The sequence below is a fragment of the Neomonachus schauinslandi genome, chromosome 1, assembly GCF_002201575.2.
Source record: "Neomonachus schauinslandi chromosome 1, ASM220157v2, whole genome shotgun sequence".
NCBI classification, from domain to species: Eukaryota; Metazoa; Chordata; class Mammalia; order Carnivora; family Phocidae; genus Neomonachus; species Neomonachus schauinslandi.
Genome location: NC_058403.1, coordinates 132,303,740 through 132,318,821, shown reverse-complemented (window position 1 = coordinate 132,318,821; position 15,082 = coordinate 132,303,740). Strand labels below are relative to the sequence as shown.

Sequence of the window (15,082 nt, the reverse complement as noted above, 5' to 3'; positions counted from 1 at the left end):
TATATCCACACAATGGGATATTACTTAGGGATAAAAACAAATACAGTACTCCCATGCCACAACATGGGTGAACCTTGAAAACATTATACTAAGTGGCAAAAGCCAGTCACAGAGGACCATATCGTGTGATTCCATTTATAGGAAATGTTCAAAAGAGGCAAATCTATGGGCAGAGGATGTAGATTCATAGGGCTGAGGGTAGGGGAACTTTAGGCATTATGAGTGATTGCTGTATGGTATGGAGTTTCTTTGTGGGGTAATAAAATGGTTTAAAATTGATGATGGTGATGAATGCACAACTCTATGAACATACTAAAAGCCTTCAAATTATACACTTTATTTTTTTAATGTTTTTTATAGAGATTTTATTTATTTATTTGCCAGAGAGAGAGAGAGAGCACGAGCAGGGGAAGAGGCAGGCAGAGGGAGAAGCAGAATCCTCGCTGAGCGGGGAGCCCGATGCGGGACTCCATCCCAGGACCCTGGGATCATGACCTGAGCTGGAGGCAGATGCTTAACCGACTGAGCCACCCAGGCATCCCCAAATTATACACTTAAATGGATGAATTATATGATATGTTAATTATATCTCAAAAAAGTTGTTTAAAAAAAGAGAGTTAATAAATAGTATGAAAAGACAGGCTTCTCCCTTTAAAAAGTCAATGTAAGTTGTTTCTACAAAGCCCATTTTTTGTTTAGAAATGTTATATACATTTCATTCTTCTGAATATAGTTAAGATTTGGGGTGGATTAAAATGGTCTAATATTAACTGGTTCCTTTGTGTACATACAAAATAAAATGCTAAAAAGTGGCGATCAGAGCATTCCAACCAAAATGCCCTTTGGTGAACAAGGATGATTTAACAAGCCACCTGCATTCTTTCATTTTGAAATGAAGATTTGGCTATGATTTTGTTTCCAGTAAGCTTGTCAGGTTCTTTTCTGCCTAGTTTCATAATCATTTTGCTATTTATATGTTTAGTATAATATCAGGTAATGATTAAGCATTGTTAAAGTGACATACTGGGTGTCTTTGCCCTTACATCTCTAAGTCTTACAGAGCAAGTGTTCTTTACATTAATACAGTGACCCTATCCCATCAAACTATTTAGCTAAAATGCACTAAAATATAAACATTTTGCCCTATCATTTTCTTTTTTTTTTTTAGAGATTTTATTTATTTATTTGACAGGGAGAGAGATAGTGAGAGAGGGAACACAAGCAGGGGGAGTAGGAGAGGGAGAAGCAGGCTTCCTGCTGGGCAAGGAGCCAGCGTGACACGGGGCTGAATCCCAGGACCCTGGGATCAGGACCTGAGCCAAAGGCAGACACTTAACAACTGAGCCACCAGGCGCCCCTGCCCTATCATTTTCTATTCTAATTTTATATTGAGTATTTTCATAACAAAAGAGAAGTTTCAGGTAAAAAGTAGTCATTTTCATGATCAAATGTTTCCCGTAAATCCATTCATTTTCATTTTCTCCCCCATAAGCACTGAGACTAATTCTCTCCTACTACTCTGCACTGGGCAGGAGGGAGCAGGGGGTGCTAACTTGAGAGTCGCCTTCTGTTGAACGGAGGTATAACCTTGTATAAGGAGAAAATGAGTATTTGACCCCTTATTAACAGAAGACATCATGCTGGGTGCTTTATATATGGTATTAAGTCTTTGCAACAATCCTGTATTGCAGATTTTATCATTACCATTTGAGAGAAGAAAAATCTGAACTTAGGGAAGGTGAACACTTTGCTGAAATCAGACAGTTAATTTTATGAATAGAGATCTGAATATTTTTCTTTCTCCAAAGCTTGTTCTCTCTCTACTAGTGTGTTTTATGTCTTATGCCCGCTGCGGTGGAGCACGCGGCTTCCCCTTGTCGGCTTCGCCACAGTACTTTCTGGGCCAGCCAGATTTCAGAAATGAGGAAATATTCTAACTCTTACCTACAGACCTTTTCAGAAATGGGGCATTTGACTTACACAGCCCATGGCCCCCACGGTGACAGTTTGTTGTTATTTTTAAACAATTTCCTTAGAATTGCACTCTTTGTTGCCGTAAAGCAATGGCAATGTTTTCAAAAGCGTTCTAATATTAGCTGCTGCCCTACATCTTTTAAACTCTCTTCACTGTTCTGTGAATGTAGGTTATTACCAACATTATTCCTTTTCTGATTTTTGTTCTGTATTTAGCCAGCTAATTATGAAATCTACACATCAATGAACAATTTCTTTATATCTTAAATGTTTAAGCAAATATCAGAATGAGGTTGTTGCCATGTTCTCAAACTGGATACAATACTTGACACGGCCCACATATACTGGGGATTGACCTTTTTATTAAAGAGTTACTATTATGCAGTACATCCCATGTTCATTATCAATTCTTCTCTGTTTACTACTAACAAGGAATAGAATAAATGAAGAATAAAGCAATCAAATGATCACATGGGTGAGCAGTAGGACACAAGTGAAATGGAAAAATTAGGCTTGGATTTTAAAAGATAGATTTTTTTTTGCTACATTATAGGAGATATGAGGAAAAAACAAGTAGGAGGTTGGAAGGAAGATAATTTTACAGTTTGAAACCAATTTGTATTTTCATTCTGCCTGTCAGTGGGTTTTAATGCACCAAAGGGTCAAGACTGTATAAATTAAATTATGTGTAAAGGATAAGATTTTTTTACTTAAGCTTCAACCATGAAGAAATCAGATATTCCTATAAGGAAAAACTAATTCTTTAGGGAAGAATAATTGGACCAATGGTATTTTAACTTGCCCTTTTTATTTCAATATATGGCAAGATAAAAAAATTTATGTCATCTCACTAGAAAAGCAATCATGAATACCAAATCACACTGGGGAAATATTTTGTTTTTCAAGTGGTTATCTGTTTTAATGTATCTACCACTAGCTCACATTGTCAAAGGAAAATCATACAGTGTGTGGATTTATAGCTGTGACTTGGGAAAATTATGTACATTCCAAAAGGTGAAGATATAAATATATTTCTTTCCCCAGAATAATTACTAACTCCAGTATTTTGAGCTAAGATACTGGTCAGTCAGTTCTTAAAACCATGAAATGATCTCAAATGTGAGGGAAAAGAATTCAAACAGTATTAATGGGTGCTTTTAGCCAAGAACAATATTTGAAAAGAAATTATTCAATAGAAGTTTCTCCAACAAGGTATTTAGTTTGTTTTGTTTGGTTTGGTTCGGTGGATTTTTAACAAGAGGTTATTTAGATAATCCAGTATATGGCCAAGTCCTTGTGATTTAAGGAGTTTCAATCTGGTTAGTTTTCCATTCCTATCTACCTTGTTAGTCTGCCCGCTGGAGCTCTTAAGTCTTGTTAGCAACAATCACACTTCCAGAGAGAGTGGGCGCAGAAGGAGAGATGGTAATAACTCGTAAATCTTTACTAAACTGAAGACACACAGGTTTAAGAAAAACTAATTATGATTATATGATTTCATTTTTCACATATCTCATCAGTGTCAATAACTGGTTACATTTTGCTAAGATCTCATCAGATAATCTAAAACTTTAGTCCTAGAAAGGGACTGTCTGTGCCTGTCCACCTGTCCTCTCCTTAGGCCAACCCTGAAGGTCATCAAAGACAGGTCCAGGTCTTCCTGCATATTCCTGTCTGAAGAACATTTTGAGTCTCCTCTGCAGCTAGGCCTGCATGAAGAGCTAAGGAGTCAGTGTCTCAGGAACCACCCTCAGTTCCCTTTCCTTGTCTTATGGGGAACAGTTTTGAATGTCCCCAGCAGGATTGAGCCCCAACTGCTTACAGAGTTAATTATCTCATCAGCACACCCTTATTTATGTGCTTTCCTTTCTCATCTGTCTTAGTTCTCTACTCCTTGCTTTCTGGACCACCTCCCAAATAAACTATTTGCATCCAAATTGTCTCAAATCTGTTTTTTTTTTAATTAAATTTTTTTTGGGAGGGCACCCAAATTAGGACAGTGATTCAGAAATTACCATCTCTATGTATATGAAATGGCCAGAAGAGACAAAAAGTAGGTAAGTGGGTACCTAGGGCTGGATGTGGGAACAGGGATTAATCATAAATGGCAATGAGAAGTCTCATCGGGGGGTTGCGGGGGTACGGGGGAGGGAGGTGATAAAAGTGTTCTAAAACTGATATGGTGACAGTTGAACCACTCAATAAAGTTACTAAAAATCATTGAACTGTACACTTGAAATGGGTGAATTTTATGATATGTAAAATATATTTTAATAAAGTTGTTTAAAAAATTACCTGATTTTACATGGATAGATATAAGATCCAGAGAGGTAAAATGCTTAAAATTACACAGCAAAAATATGTCAGGGAAAGGAAGAGCATTTCAGGCCATTTGATTACTCTGAGAAATAGCATTCATCTTTGGATTAATTATCTTGCTTTAACTCATTAAAAATTACATGAAAAAAGTGAAAAAGCACCAGTTACATCAAGTATCAATACATTTATGATGCTAATTAGTATAATTATCATTTATTTAGTGTTTATGCTAAATGATTTGCCTATACTATCTCTATTTCACCATGGGCCATAAGGCAGGCATAATTATTGTCCTCTTCTTATACATGGGGAAATAGAGTATGAGAGAGGGTAAGTAACTTGTGAAAGGTCACATAACTCATATGAGGCTTAGCGGGAATTCATCCATGGTGGTCTGACACCAGAGCACATGCCTGTAATTACTCTATTATACTGCTTTTGCTGGTAACTAGGATTTATAGCTCTTACCATTCCAGCATGACCAAAGAAAAAGAAAGCTCCATACCTCACTGTTGAGTTTATTTATTTGCTGCTTGGTCTCCTCTGCTTTGATAAAGAGAACAGCAGCTCCAATCTCTGGGTCTGAAAAGTGGAACACACTCAGAATGAGTCCATTAGCAATAAACCTCATATTTGAGGATTGGGGCAGTTGGAATGGAGAAGGAAGCCTAAGCTACTACCTTTACCTTTTCCTGACGCCTGTGCACTGTAGGTTCTGTCTCCCTGGGATTGGACATGCTTCTAGTAATCCTCTGGATCGTGCCTGATACACTCCTTGAAACTAGGCACACATCATGGTGGGGACTGTGACCACACTAATTGGATGTGTCCATGGCAAATCTTCCTTTCCCCTGAACTTCCCCTTTCCTCACCACCATGTTCCAAGATGGCAGAGTTTCTCTTTTTTGACCATTCTCTAAAAATATATCACAGTCAATGCCTAAACCCTAGAATAGGGGTGTTCTTTGCCTCCTCTTTTTTCCCCAAATATTAATTCCTGTGCCCATGAGAACATTTTCCCACTTCTATTTCAGGTGCTAAACTCCACTGCATGTTTCCTATCTCCTCCCTTGTTGCTCTAAAAGATACTATCTCCCATTTCCTCATTCTCTTATCTCCACTTTTTCTTTACATTACTCCTCCAAATACATTTATTTCTGTCAGTGACAAAAGTATAGATGAATCGCTGCTAGCTGGAGTGTAAAGGAATGAATTATATATATATATATATATACATATATATATATATATGAATTGTTGCTAGCTGGAGTGGAAAGGATGAATTGCTGTTAGCTGGAGTGGAAAGGAATATATATATAATTTATTTATATTTATTATTTAAATGTATTTATATAAAATGATATGACCCTCCTAATACCCTAATTCTGGTAAATTACGGGTAAAGAAGTTGTTGTGGAAGAAAAAAGTCACTGAGACCAATCCAAAATGGCAGAGTAGTATAAGCTCATTTTGCAAAGAATTTTGCAAAGTTAATCTATTAATCCAATGAATGACTGGAGAACATATACAATAAGCTAAATCTCCTTTAGAGGAGAGAGCAATGAAAAAAAATATATATAATTGACCCTCATGGAGCTTAGAGTCTAGCTGGGAAAAGAGAAAACAATTAGGCAATAGATTTGGATTTCACACTAAGGGCACCAGGAAGCCATCTCAGGGTTTTAAGCATAGGATCAGAGTTATAAGAATAAATTTGTATTTTTAAAAATTTACTCTGTATGGAGAGCAGAACCACAGAAGAGACTTTGGTAGCAATGCATGCAAGAGATGGATGTGGCAAAGAAAAGTATGGCGGCAGTAAGGATACAAAGTCTTAGAATTGAGGGTTTAGGAGATAGAGTCAAGAAAATTTGTTGCTTGAGTGGATGAGTGTTGGGTTGGATGTTGGGAAAGGAGACGAGGAGGCTAAGAGGGTGGTGGGACCAGAAATAGGTGGATGGACATGGTGAGGCTCTGTGTATCATCTCCAGGTCTAGGTTAGTCAATAAGGAAAACTTACAATTGGAACCTACCATCAGCTTTCATAGCAGATACATCAGTGTGACTATAACTATGATTTCTGTGCCTCTTTCCCCAGAGTAACATCAACACAGGGAAGTCAACTGAATGAATGAATCAGGATTGTCAACTGACATCTGCACCCCTTCTTTCCCTGTCTTCCTTTCCTCTGCTCACTCCCCCACCTTCCCCAGAGACTTACAAGGACCCTTCCACTTCTCTAGAAGATGATAAGTACCAGGAAGTGGGATTGTTGATTGAGATGGAATACTGGTATTCTACCAAAAGGAGACACACCCAGGACTGTACATTCAAAATTTTTTATTGGGTTTGGCTTTGTTCATGGACGTATTCACTAACCGGTAATAGAGCCTGACATAAGGATCCCAGAGCTGAGTGGGAAGGGGAGGACAGAGTTGGCAGGGGACTGCTAGCCTTTCATCTGGTAGTTTGCTGGTAAATTGTTTGGGATAGCCTATGCTTGCTCATTATTCTCTCTTTATTAACTACAGGTGTGTCTTCTTTAGAATTTACTTGTCATTTCTGGCCTTCATTATGTTGATATATTCCTTTTAATGGGCAATGAACTCAAGAAGGCAAGGGAGAGAGAGGAGGCTGGGTTAGATTTGGGGGTACCCTTACATTAATTCACCATCACTAGAGGGTAGTGCCTCACATAGGTCTCCATCATTTCCAACCTTCTTACATCCTTCTGAAGTTGTTTATCCTCTGACAAAATACATGTACATAATCTCTAATCAATAAGTTGGTTAAAAATAACCAATATTCCTACAGTGTACAACCAACACAGCTTTTCCTCTGGGTAATGTTGTTTTTGTGGATTAGTCTGCATTTGTAATAAGAAAACAAGGTCACCCTCTAATGAATAGCAGAAATTTGAGTCTCCTGACAGACAATTTACCTTGGTTGGTAAATGGCAGAACATCTAGCTTGGAGGAACAATTACAAATTAATCTTAATAACTTGGAGATGGCACAAACTCAAGTTGAATTGTTCCATGGCATTGGTAAAATTCTATCATAGAAAATATTCAGAGAATGGGAAGGCAAAAAAGTGCCTATGCTAAACATTACAAGTTAAAAAGATATATCACCCTTTGATAGAAGGCTAAATATAGAGCTTACCTCCTAGAGGAGGGGAAACCCTGGGCTCTGGCCTGATGCGTTCAGAGCCAAACTCAAAAGTCTGGCTTTCCTCACTGCTGTTTCCATCTTCAATTCCATCAACAATCCTGTTTAAAATAAAGGACATTGGTTAGTTGTGCATTTATATTTATGGGTTCCAATATTTCTTTTTTAAAAAAATATTTTTTTAATTTATTTTAGACAGAGTGAGTGCACATGGAGGCGTGTGGTGGAAGAGGGAGAGAGAGAATCCCAAGCTGACTCCCCACTGAGTGAGGAGCCTGACTCAGGGCTCGATCTCATGACCCTGAGATCATGCCCTGAGCCAAAACCACGAGTCAGACACTTAACCAAAGCCACCAAGGCACCCCGGATTCCAGTATTTCTAGAAGACTTAAAAATACTGTCTTAATTTCTAAATTCTACATATTCTAAAGCTGTGCTATCCATTATGGTAGCCATTAGGCTTATATGGCTACTGAGCACCTGAAATTTGGCTCAAGCAAATTTAGATATGCTGTAAGAATAAAATGCACATTGGATTTTGAAGATTTGAGTAAAAAAATGGAAATAGTTTTATTAGTAAATTTTTAATATTATTTACATTTGAAATTATTATTATTATTTTTTAAAGATTTTATTTATTTATTTGAGAGAGAGAGAATGAAAGAGAACACATGAGAGGGGGGAGGGTCAGAGGGAGAAGCAGACTCCCTGCTCAGCAGGAAGCCTGCTTCTCCCTCTCCCACTCCCCCTGCTTGTGTTCCTTCTCTTGCTGTGTCTGTCTCTGTCAAATAAATAAATAAAATCTTAAAAAAAAAATTAAATTTCACTTTATTTTTTGCTTTTTAAAAATGTGGCTACTAGAAAATTTAAAATTACATTTGCACTAGGTGTTACATGCAAACAATCATGGAACACTACATCAAAAACTAATGATGTAATGTATAGTGATTAACATAACATAATAAAATAAAAATAAAGAAAAAAGAATAGAGAAATGGAGAGAACAAAGAGACCATGAGAGAGAAAATGAAGAAAGAATGAGAATGAGCAAGAGTGAGCAGATGAAAAGCAAATGGGAGAGAATGTTAACAAATTGTCTAGCTGAGCAACGGTTATTGGGATTTCTTTGTGCTGTTCTTATCATTTTTCTGTAAGTTTGAATTGTAAAATAAAATCAGCCCTCAGTAAAAAAAAATTACATTTGTGGCTCACAATTTTAGCTCATATTATATTTCCGTTGGATAGAAATACTATAGAATTTAGAATCTTATTTATTCTAGGATTCAAAGCCTTAAGCTACAGAAGTCCTCTTATCTGAATTCATATTAAATCACCACTCTATCTAGAATTAAAATGTTTTAATCTAATGATTATAGCATCACATTAAATAACTTTGATGACACCTTTACTCTGAACCTGGACAAAACCAAGAGTTAAAGAATTACATATAAATGACTATTAAGACTGGCTAGTCTTCTTTCCTTGCTAAATAATGTCTAATCCACTCATTATTTAAAAAATATTATGTCTATTGTAGAAAATTTAAACATACAAGTAACAAAAATTATAAAATAAAAATCACCTGTAATCCACCACTACTGTTAGCATTTTGATGTATATTCTCAAAATCTTTTTATAAGCATAGGATCAATTGTATATAAACCTTTCTTTTCCATCTCTGATATATTTTCCCCTATTTAAAATTTATTGTCTTTCTTCTTATTAAAAATTTAGGAAGGAGACAAATAAGGCAACGTTTTCAAATTACCATCCTCAACCGAATTCCTGAACCTTTAATGTCCACCTACTTTTCACTAAGTCTGTTTTGCTTATTTTTAAAAATATTCTCTCTAAATGGATAAATTGTGTCCTTCAAATGACTAGTTAAATATATTGACAAATATCACTTGCTTTACAAGTAGAAAAACAGAATTTGAATCCAGATTTCCAATCTTAATCTCTGAGATTTTGGACAAAATAGTTCACTTCTTATATCTTCATAGCACAGATAATATGAACTACCTTCCAGGACTCCTGAATTCCTGAGGAGACTAAATGCAATAGTGAATGTGGAATTACCTAGCAGAGAACATGGCACATAGGAAGTGTTCCATTTTTTTTTCTTGCTTCTACTTATTACTCAGCTATGATGTGATTTTCTACTATTGCTTGTATTCACCATAGACTACTCCTTTCACATTATCTGCGTCAGGATTTTTCACTCTCTCAATCACCTCTAGTTAATCCTAAAGTGAATTTTTAAAATTAAGAGTAGAGCCACTCCATGTTACATAGAGAAGAGGCCAGAAATAAAACCAGGCTTCAGTTGTCCACAATGATGAAGAAAATAATATTGAAAATGAACATCAACACTTCATTTCCTTTATGATTTTAACTTATTGTTCCATAAAACATTTGGTAAGATCAGGCATTGAGGGAATCACATCGATGGGCCTTGTTCTATCTTTTATTTTCACTTAAATCTATAAATTATAAAATTACAATGTAGAAATACACACTTATAATAATAGGTAGAGCTAAGTGGATGAAAGGAGTAGAGAAAGACTTCTGAATATTTAATGGACCCTTTTGAGAATACAACTAACACTAATTATTCTCATACTGTACACACCTCCATGTAGAAGCAAAAATTGCACACAAAATTCAGGAAAGTTGAAGAAGCCTGGCTAGGAACCTGTGTGGTTGAGAGGCCCAGGAGGCTGGATAATTTACTAGCTAGGTACTAGTTTGGACAAAAGGCAGGCTTTTTCACTAGGAAAGAATTGCATGATGTGATTCTTACCTTGGACTGAGGTCTGGGGGTCCAGCGCTATTCAAAGCTGACAGCTGCAATTTCAAGTTTCTCTCTTTCCTTTTAGCCTGGTTATGGGGGTCAGTTTCCTGTTTGTTTTTGGGGGAAGGTGAACTGGAGATTCTGCTAGGTGAGTGAAACGGCACAGTGCCCGAGGCCAACTGCTTCAGGCTTAGGCCTAGATAGCTTTTATTGCTTCCAACCTTCTTGCTGCGTGCAGAGGATGTTCCCCTTGTGTAGATGGGAGAGAGGGAGGCTGTCTCTTCCTCCTCTTCCTCCTCCTCCTCCTCTTCATCTTCCACAATGGATGGGAGTCTTTTGTTGATGCTGCCATTTCCCTTGGGCTCTGACTAAATCAGTGGATAACATAGATTAGTACAGATCACGAAGACTGCTTGAGAGGTTGATCATTCATGCTGGTGGGCCCATCTAAGCAAAGTCAAATCCTTTAGAAACTTACTTCTCAGTAAAACTTAAGACTTTGCAGATTTTGCTATTATTTATTCAGGGGTTCAGTGTCTCCCCATTTGTGATATTCCCCAGGTTTACCCTCTTTGCTATCCTGGTGTCAGCCTGTTAATGCCTCTCTTGGTCTTTTTAAATTGTCTTGGTGGGGAGCTGTGTGAAACGTGCGTTTTACCTGGTTTGCATCCAGATTTTACTCAGCCTGTCATCTATAATAGTATATGGTGACATGCTCTTAGGACATTTTCAGTTTTACAGGAAGGTCTTAGGCCTTGTTATTGTAAAGTCATAGGGTCTTTAGTGGAACTTTATGTGCAGATCAACCAGAAAAATGTTATCTTTGAGAATAAAAATCTTTCCTATTTTGGATAACATAGATGGAGTAAGATCAGCAGCATCTGCAACTACTCTGCTTCCTGTTATTTTTATTCTCAGACGTCAGTTGGCAGGAAATGGAGCAAACCATTTGGTCTGCTCCCCTTGAGAACCTTGGAAAGGGAAGGAGAAGTCTTGCTAAACCCATCTTAGACTCTTGGCTGGAGTCACTCAAACTTTTGGACTAAAAAAAAGCAAGGGAGAGGATGGGTAAAGGCAATGGAGGTAATGATGGAGAGGCAGGGCAGAAAGGACAGTAAAGGCTAAGCGAGTGGCCTGCAATGGAGTCACTATCAGAATGGGTGTTACTTGCTCTGCCCCAGATGTGGGTTCCCCGCTCCAAAGGTCATTCATTTTTTTGTGCCTCATTCTCTTTTGAGGATACAATTGCTTCTACCTGCTCATCAATAATTTCTAAGAGAAATAAGACAACAAACTGAACAGATCTAAGAGTGCTATTTAAATCTCATGAGCTGTCATGGTTATTCCTTCATCTTAATAAACAGTTGGTTTATTGGTATATATTTATTTTCCTGTAACAGTTATAATGATAGATACAACAACAAAAAATGAACTTGAACCTGTGGTGACTTTACAGGCAATAGTCTGAATCATTCAGTTTAGGCCAACCTAAGCAAAATAGTTAGTTTACTCATGAAGCTTTCTTGTATTTTAATCTTAATGGCTCAAAATTTCTTGAGGAAATGGCATTAGACTCATCTTTCCAACTAGATATGATTATTTTAATTAATGGTGAAGCCATTAGTTCTTTATTGGGATAGTCATGGTTTGGCTTTTATTTGTTTTTGCTTTTCACAGCATTTTAAAGTTCTGTGCTTATAACAAAAGTTGGACCCACGTGGAATTGTGGGGGAACATTTGTTTGGTAGCAACATAGAACAGAAAAATTAGTTCACCCAGTTAAAGACACAACAGGGCAAACTTATCAAAGAAATGAAAAACAATGAGTGAATTCTTTTAATTGGACTTCTGTTTACATTTGTACTGGCGATTTAATCATTCCTTTGGTTCAAGGAGGCTCTGCTGGAGAATTCTCTGACTAATAATCTATAGTGTTTGTACTTCCATTTTATCATGGAGACTTGGAACCTTGGGCAAGTTGCTTAGATATTGACTCTTGTGATCAAGGCAGCCAGCAGTATTTATATGAAGAATTAACTATTCCTCCTAACATTATTGCAGAGAGGAGCCAAATGTATTAGATTATTAAACACCTAGTCCCACATGCAGCCTCTATGCAAGAGTGCTGGTTACTTTCTTCAGGCCATCTACACAGAAACGCTTGCTTCCCTTGCGTAGCTGGATTCACTCATGTATACACTGCCATAAAATTCGACCACAGATTTCCCCCTTCTCTTCTGACCCACTCTTTCATTTCCCCCTGACAAATGCTTCCATGAGGGCAATGAGGTTTTTATCCCCATAGTCAAAAGAATCTCTAATTTAGCTCATGACATTCTACTGGGATATAGCCATTTCGAACTCACAGGTGACTAGATTCAATCAAACCTGTCATGACTACAGGGGAAGCAGAAAAAAGTCTAGTGGCTGAATGCATGGACTTTTGGTCACACAGTCCTAGAAGTCCTGAGACTTACTACCTATTACTTGGTCAAGTAATATAATTGCTTAAATCCTTTGTTTCCTCACCTGTAAACGGGGAACGGTGTGAGGAAATAGATATTAGATAATGGACGTTAAAACACTTAGCAATGTGCAGTGGAAGTACTTAATAGATGCTTGCCCTTGTGATGATGATGATGATCATGAAGAAAATGGAAACATTTGCCTCAGGGCAGGTGCTACAGAGTGTTGGTTACCTCTTTTTACATAATCTCCCCTTCTTTGCTAGTTAACAGAACTTTTAGCAATGCGCCTTGCCCAAAGATCTCCTTTCTCTGCTTCCTTTGCCAGTTGGTTTGACCATGAGGTTAAGTTCTGGGGTGATACCATGCAAGTGGACAGGTTAAAAGGAACTTTCAGGAAGACGTCTGGAAAGAGGGGAGCCTCTATGCTGCTCTTTCATTTTTTTTTTTTTTTTTTAGTTTCTAGTCTGGACTATTGATAAAGTGGAGAGATCTCCAGCAGCCATCTCAGACAATGAGAAGATCTTAAAAAAGGAAGCCATGCACTGAGGATAATGAAGCCAAAAGAAGAAAGCTCAGGACCCTACTGACACAGTTATATCACCCACCTCTGGCCTTGTCCACAAGAGAGCAATAAATATCTGTTGCCTTGAAGCCCCTATTATTCTAGTGGTTTTGTTATTGTAAATGAACCTAACCTTAATTATACACAATAATGTTTTTGAAAGTTAAAGATGTTGCATTCTTAGAAGGGATCTTCATTTTCAGAGTGCTATGAAGGGGTGAGGAATTCAAATTGGAAAATCCAAAAGAAAGCTAAATTTTTCTTCATGAGAAAGAGAATATAGGAATGGCCTGGGGGAAAAGGGGTATAGTTGTGACAAAAGGCAGCCTGTTGAGAAGAGTTGAAACATAATAACATTTTGCCAGCTCCTGAGGAGGGATTTTGTAGAGATGAGAAAGAAAAGACAGCTACTGCCAGAGAGAAACTTGGTTGAATGCACTGAGTTGTTTTAAGGGCTTTTAAGAAGTTTCTCAATAGTACTAAAAGTAAACCCTGTTTGTGCCCCCACAGCCCCAGCTATCTTCAGTAAATTATCAATGTCTTTGACATGTGTTATGTAATTGGATATGTGTTTCTCTGCATGTATGTGTGTCTGTGTGCATACACGTGTGTGAAAGGTGTTGGGTTCTGCTTCAAGGAGAGTACTGAGTAAGGCAAGGAGCTTTTCATAGGGTTCCTGTCACAGGATTATTGGTAGTACAAGTCTAGGTAATAAATCTGATAAATCACTGTTTCTTGGGAAAATTTTCTGTGAAATTGGAGGATTCTTAGAAGTTGGAACTGCCATAAGTGTTCAAGTGAAACCACTTCCAGAATATCTCTGAACCATTTCTTTTTATATATGTCATGGATACTCATGTTGCACCATCAGTTGGAAGCCTACAAGAAAACATTTGGCTACTAATTTTAAACATAATAAATGTACTTCCAAGATCAGTACCTCAGGATCTTACTACTTTTGGCAGGTTCTGGTGACAACTACTTTTCAATGACAATATAACCCTTAAATAGAGAGATGAGTTTCAATACTTCTCTGTTCCAAACTCCAGAAAGTCAATCAATACATTTCACTGGGAAGTGAGTGTATCAGGGAAATTAGAAAATAAATACATAAGACCCTGAAGTGGGAGGCAGATTTATTGGAAATCCTACAGATTTTAGATAAATGTTCTGCTCTTTGGAAAAAGCCATACCTGTGAGACCGTAGATTTGTTTGATAATCTTGATATCACCTGAAAGAACAAACAAACAAACAGAAGTCGTGAGGATCATTTAAGCCTTTCCAGGTGGTTTGGGACTGGGTAAAATGTAGGAAACAGGGGAGAGAAAGTGTGGGGGATGATGGATCCACCTGGATGGGCCAGAAGGAAAAACACCTCCTAAAAGATGCAGAAAAAGCCTCCCTCAGCCCAGCTTCTGGGAGCTCTATTGACCAGTGTGCAGACTAAGAAAAGGGAGCAGCAAATTGAATGTCACACCTAGGAAATAATGATCGAAAGAGTGGACGTATTGGCTATATTTTCCATCTTGATGCTTTATTTGCTTCCCTTTTGTTTTCCATCTCCCTTTTTCCTCTTTCCTGCCCTTCTGCTAAATTCTCACGTCTTCTGTGATTTTTCCCTCTGGCTTTGTGAAAACAGAAACCCATGGAATCTTTTCTTATTTAATCTGATTTCTTTCCATCTGTTCACCTCCCCTTCTTATTTGAATACGGGTGGGGGTGATGTCTCCTTTCTGTCCCATTTGTTTTCCTCACCATGATGTTTCTTGTGGACTACAATTAAGTTCACTGGGG

The 15,082-nt window shown here is 37.5% G+C and overlaps 1 protein-coding gene across 1 annotated transcript in view; it reads right to left on the bottom strand.

The window, feature by feature from the left end:
- The window catches only part of KCNH8 (potassium voltage-gated channel subfamily H member 8), a 353,747-nt gene that overhangs the window by 17,171 nt on the left and 321,494 nt on the right, over positions 1-15,082 (bottom strand). Inside the window, exons 12-15 of the mRNA XM_021678799.1 lie at positions 14,481-14,519; positions 10,267-10,625; positions 7,458-7,564; positions 4,799-4,875 (exon numbers count right to left, since the gene is read on the bottom strand). Coding sequence (XP_021534474.1) covers positions 4,799-4,875; positions 7,458-7,564; positions 10,267-10,625; positions 14,481-14,519 — 582 coding nt within the window. The remainder of the gene's footprint in view (positions 1-4,798; positions 4,876-7,457; positions 7,565-10,266; positions 10,626-14,480; positions 14,520-15,082) is intronic.